Source organism: Nothoprocta perdicaria, unplaced genomic scaffold (genome assembly GCF_003342845.1).
Source record: "Nothoprocta perdicaria isolate Ctin4 unplaced genomic scaffold, notPer1 scaffold_1, whole genome shotgun sequence".
Taxonomy (NCBI): Eukaryota; Metazoa; Chordata; class Aves; order Tinamiformes; family Tinamidae; genus Nothoprocta; species Nothoprocta perdicaria.
Window position 1 is genome coordinate 1,863,603 of NW_020454093.1, and position 6,082 is coordinate 1,869,684.

General features: G+C 44.2%; 1 protein-coding gene across 1 annotated transcript in view; it reads left to right on the forward strand.

Annotated features, from left to right (window-relative positions):
- The first annotated feature begins 56 nt into the window (after positions 1–56).
- ACOT12 (acyl-CoA thioesterase 12) overlaps positions 57–6,082 on the forward strand; it is a 26,870-nt gene continuing 20,844 nt past the window's right edge. The window contains exons 1-3 of the mRNA XM_026038714.1: positions 57–101; positions 2,253–2,322; positions 5,240–5,300. Of these exons, the coding sequence (XP_025894499.1) occupies positions 2,291–2,322; positions 5,240–5,300 (93 nt within the window). The 5' untranslated portion in view covers positions 57–101; positions 2,253–2,290. The remainder of the gene's footprint in view (positions 102–2,252; positions 2,323–5,239; positions 5,301–6,082) is intronic.

Sequence of the window (6,082 nt, forward strand, 5' to 3'; positions counted from 1 at the left end):
GCAGAGCTGCCACACGGTGTTCCCGGGACACAGCAACGAGCGCGGCGCGCTCAGCGCCGGGCAGCTCCTCAAGTGGATCGACGCCACCGCCTGCCTCGCAGGTACCGCGCGGGCAGCGGCGCCGCCATTTGCCCCCCGGGGCGCGCCCCGCGCCCGCCGCCATTTGCCCCCCGGCGCCTGCCCTGCCGTAGCCGTAGCGCGGGCCGGGCGCTGCTCGCGCCGGGTCCCTGGGGTGTCCGTGGGGTGCAGGGGGCCGCCTTGGGGCTGGGTGGCCGAGGCTGAGAGGGAGCGGGAAGCTGCGGCCAGGGCAGCTCGCGGCTGCGCCAGGAGAGCAGCGGCGGTGGCGACGGAGAGGGTTAAAAAGGGGGTAACAGAGGCCGGGGGAAAGGGGCGAGAACGGGAGGTCTGGCGGCAGGAAGGAGAGAAAATTGCTAACTGAGGACTGACAAAACGTGGGGGGAAAAGAAAAAGAAAAGAAAGATATGCTGTGCTTTGTGCTTGGTATTAATTCGGCACCAAAAACTTCAGTAATCCCCGAGCTAACTTGYAGAAGTTTAAGCTGCATCCAGAGCGCTGGGGACTTTCGAGGCGCTGCTGTCAGTGAGCGCCGCTTCCAAGCACGGCCGCATACATTAGCAGCCCATAATCAGCCTCGCGAGCGCCGATATTTTTGGGGAGCTCGTGCTGGATGGCAGCTCCGTGTGACGCGGCACCGAGGTATTCCYGCTGGCCGCGTAGGTGTTGCGATGCTCGGTGATGCGCTCCCATTTCGGGTACTCTTCCTATGTGGAAAGAGGTAAGATGCTGGAGAGCCAGTCCCATGCAGGAGCTGCCACCTACTTGACTCCRGCACAGGGCAACTCTCAAGTAAAAAGTCATGCATTTTCTATGGGTATTTCTTCTAATAGATTAGAAAAATATAATATTTCTTTCTCCTAATGAGTAGTGTCTGCTGCCACGTGTTTACCCCTCAGCACTACCCTGCGGATGGGAACCGCTGTCGTTGTGGCCGCCCCTTGGCTCCATTCCCTGCTCTGGGTGGCAGGGCCCGGCTGCTGCAGTTTGCYGGAGCTCCCTCGACTTGGGTTAAGGTCTGATGCCCATCAGCCCTGAATCTGCCACCACAGCTCACTTTCAGCCCACCTTTTGTAATCGCTTTTGCTAGGTTAGACTGCGGACAGCGCCGTTAATTTGTGCCACAGGGTTAATCCTGTCCCATGCCGCGGATATTTTAACACCTTCCCTGGCTTTGCTTTCTGTGTGCAGCAAGCTCCAACCGCCAGGCAGGGATTTGTTTGGCTTTAGCACCTTTCCCCCATGCCGGCACCAGCTGGTGCAGTTGCAGGGGCCTGGGCTTCGCGGCTCCCTCACTTCATACCCTGCTGCTTGCTCCACTTTTGAGGCTATTTATGATCTGTCACCTTCTTACTCATCATCTTGCATGACCTGTGAAAGCGGTGATTCCAGTCACTTGGTGGTTGGTGCCCCCTTCCTTCGTCACAGTCAGTTGTGTCTTCCAGTCACACCTGCCCGGATTTTGCCCCTTGTACTTCAGAAGGGAGCTTCTTGGTACCTAATTAAACAAGTTGTACTGTTTTTTTTTTACAGTCAGGTATTTATTAGGAGATTAAGAACATAGTACAAGTTCTGGTACAAATATTTCACAATTTTTACAATCAGTAATTTTAATTTTTTTAAAATCATGTGTGTTTATACTTATATTTAATCCCTGCCTTTTTTATTGCAAAACTGAGGACATGTATTTTTTCRCTTTCTACTGCTGTGACAGCACTATCAAGCCATAAATCTTAGGCTGTGGAATATAATCCCTGTGTCTGAGAATCCTGAAGTGACATAAAGCTTCCACATTTGTTTAGTGTAGTCACTCTTCACAGCATGCTGGTATGAGAAGGATTTCAGAGATTTCTGTGACTCTCTTTGTCCTTCACCATTCTTGTAATCTCTCTCTTATCATATCGATCATTTTTAAAGAAAAAAAGTAGAGCTTTTAAAATGAGAAAGTATTATTATCCATCTGATAGCATTAAGATATCACTTATTTCATGATAAATATTGACTCTAATCTTACTTAGTTCTTTTTTAAAGGGTTCACTGCAGACTTGCCTTGGGCTGATCAAAAGAAGAATTGGGAAGTGCTGTGTTTTCATCTCTCCTGCACACATACATACACAGGTGAATAGCTTGCTGCAAGCACAACATAGTAATTGTGTGTCTCTCTTTCTCTTTTGAAGCTGAGAAACATGCTGGTGTGTCTTGTGTGACGGCATCTATGGATGACATACAGTTTGAAGAGACTGCCAGGTACAAAACCAGCTAGTAATAATCAAATGTTTTCTTTTTAGAGATTATTACTGATCAGAGAGAAACTGAGACATTATAAAATTTAAGGTAATAGGTCAATGGCCTCCCTGGAGTCCCAGGGTTCAGTCTCATAATTGGCCTTCAGTATCTGTGATAGCCTGACCCACCTGGAAAACAGATCAATTTAGACAAGTCCAAAATAAACTGTTCTGCTTTGACCCAGCAAACTAGAAGCCAGGTGAGAAACTGATGGCCTAATGATCTTTGGCCATAGTTAAAATGAGTGCTATGGTTCATTACTTATCTGTTAAATAGCGAATACAGCCCTGCAACAGTTAGTGCATGATTTCTTTATTGCTGCAAGTGCTCTTCCAGTTTATTTTCAGCTATAGCATTCTTTCAGCTCTTAAAAAGGTTCATATAACAAAATAGAAGTGTTCTGCATTTGAGAACAGTAATTATTTAGTGAACCTACAAGTTGATACAGAACTTAAAAAACTTGGCCTTCTGCTTTAATTGTTTTTCATGATTTCCTGAGGGATATCTTCCTGAGGCAGTGTGGGAAGAAGTGGCATGTTTAAATCAAAATCTTATCTTAATAGAAAGTGAAAACCTTTATCTTGTAGTTTATGCTGAGTGTGTTTATTTAAAACACGTGGTTTGCCGGCGTGTAAGTAAGGCTCYGTGTAATAAGTTTGTTACACTGCAAATTCTGGTGTGAGGCCCTGGCAGGACACAAGCAAAAGAGGAACCAAGATACCTGATGGATTCCCCCCAAGCCTTGCAAACTGGAAATCAGTGAGTGTTTAGGTAAATGCATAGGTGGGAATGACTTGGTTTCATGGACACAGGCAGCTGTGAGGATTGTGAACTGGGCAACATTGGCTGTGAGGTGCCGAAGTGATGCCAGTTTAAAACTTTGCTATACCTAAGTGTAAAATAAGTGCACAYAGACTTCTGAAGAAGTTGGGGTACWAGCTGTAACTATGAAGAGTTTTCAGTGGTTATTTTTCAGCCTCAGGTCAGACCTAACATCCTGTTAGTATCTTACTGTACGATTTCCTAAACTTTGCCAAATCTTAGTTAATAATAAAACTTAAGGTTACCATAAGTAGGTGAATGAAACCTTATAGCAGGTAACTTAGAAAACATTTTTCTTATGTGCTACTCAAGGTTTCTGTTATTTTTATAAGACATTTGTATAGTTAACAAGATTTGGCAAAGTTTAGGAAATCGTTGGATTAACTATTTGGATTAACTGGTACTTTTCAATTGAAAAAGTTTTTTTTCAAGTATCTTTCCACATAAAATGGAAAACTGAAATTCTCACAATACTGCTACATATTCTCACTGAAATTCCCACAGTACTGCTCTATATTGCAAAACTATTTTATTCCATGATAACAAATAAATCCTTTTTCCTTGCGTTAGTGTACAGCCATTCATTGGTAGTAAGAATGTTGTCTTTTTAAATATACATAAGCAGTCATTCTGAGCATCATCACCTTTCTGCAGATGGGCTGCTGGTTCCCTTAATGTGCAACTTAGAATTATCATGCTAATGGTCATTGGTTTTTTTTGCAAGCAGTGGTGGAAAAACTCCTCATGAATATCTTCCTCAAAAGGCAGGGAGGATTATGTGTCTGCACATGGTCATTAATCTTTCCTCCAACCTTTCTATTTTTTTAACCCATCTGCTCAAAGGCTTCCGCCTGCCTTTCTAGTGAGAATGAGAAAGAAAACGTTTCTGTGTGTTTGATTGTTCTCTCTGGTGCTGTAAAGAAGCAGGTCTCTAATTTTCTGCCCTGGTGTTTGATAGTAACTGTTTGAGGTTCTGGCTGTCAGAGGAGTAAGATAGGAAAAGTACTACCTTAAACATAAAAATCCTATTCATTAAATTAGGAAGAAATGATAAAGAGAGCTATTTTAGAAATGGGAGTCATGCAGTGCCACATCCTCAGCTGGTGTAAATTTGCCCATTTCATAGGTGAGGGACAGTAGTAGGAACTACATTTTATTGTGGTGGATGTAGCTTGCTGCACTTTGCCTGCTTTGGAACCGATGCCAGCAGCTCCAAGTCAGCAGCTGAAGTCAGTGGCCTGATGGCCCGGTTCCTCGGGCTGTGCTTCTCACTTGCCACATGCGGTGGGTCCTGCTACYGTTCTGGTCAAGAAGATGCTCATGGAACTGCCATATTCCCACCACTTCAGCACTGCTTTATGTAAAGTTACTTGCTTGACATAAAGCAAGCAGTTAAGTCTAGCATAAAGTTCTAGTTAAGTCTAGAGTATTGCAGATGAGGGTAACTCTTGTTATCAGTACATAACATGCATTTTGGAAACTCAACACTACAGTTTTGTTGTTCACAACTGTGCTGCAGTTCGGATGGAATGGGCATACTGCAACCTTGTTCTTGGCCAAAACTTGGAAAATAATTCTCMGCTTTCAAAGACTTCAGAGAGCAACTTTTGCTCTGGCAGTACTTCCTGTTGTGCATGCATCTGTATGTTGCTCGTTCTTACACCTGGGTATTCTGAATGTTTTGCTAACTCATGGTAAGATGTGTCTTTGAGCAAAAAGAGAATGCTGTCAAACAAAATGTCTAGGGGGATGTAGGCCTTACGGACCTTGGGCCTGGATCGTACGGGGTGTCATGCAGCTCGCAGCAAGGGGAAGCAGTGCAGCTTTTCAAATGGCTCTCATCTTCACCGAGCAGCAGTGGAGCCTGCCCTTTGAAGAACTGTGCTAAACCTTTTTCACTGTGTTTCCAGTAGCCCAGGGTGAATATAAACTGGTCACGACTAATGAGATTCTCTCCCAGAGAGAGCACTTTTATTACTAGCACCTTGAGAACCAGGTCCAAACCCTCTATTAAGCTGTGTGATTACAAGCYATAAGATGGTACTCTTCTTAACAGGGTTGGACAAGTCATTACCATCRAAGCAAAAGTGAACAGAGCATTCAGTACCAGCATGGAGGTAAGAGAATATCCCTCTTATTCCTAACAACATTTGAAGAATAGAAGAGGAAGGTAGGAGGGGAAGGGTGCAACAGAGGTCGGGTGCTTATTAATTTCAGAAGGAGCTTTGTGTAGGTGTCTAAACAATATTGTCCCCTAATGAAACTCTGGTTTCGTAATGACTTTCTTTATGCGCATATCATCTGCTGGATGATCTATGTCAGAATGGTAACCGGACCCCGAGGACTTAACTTCTTTAGCAGGTGGAATATAGAGGGTGAGAYGGTTGGTGTACGCCAGTCCAAAGGTATTCACCAGTGTTTGAACAGTATTTGGATCAGAGTCCACCAAATAGGTGGTGATCTAAATATATTTGAAATTTTTGGCACAAAGGTGTTTATATCAGGTGTGTACATGTTCGTGCTGTTCATATTGTACCAGGCATGGTGATGCATTGCCTAATCATTGACCTGAAATCAGAGTTGAACCATAAGGGGACTTACTCCACCTGGCATCTGTCTCCAGTTTCCGTAAGTATTGATAGCAATGATATGAGCATTTCTCCAGGAGACAGAATGCCAAGAGAATCTAAAAATTCAAAAACCAGAAGCTTTGATGCGTGCCAGATATAAAGCCAAATCTAGGTGATTTGTCCTGAATTTTGTCCTGTTTAATATTTTACCTTACAAACAAACTAAACATTCATGTATACCTGTGGTGCTAAGATTTCTCAAGGGCTCAGAGGATCTTGTGATGTTCTGAAACATTCGGAGATGTCTGAAGATAGCACAGTAGTCTTTT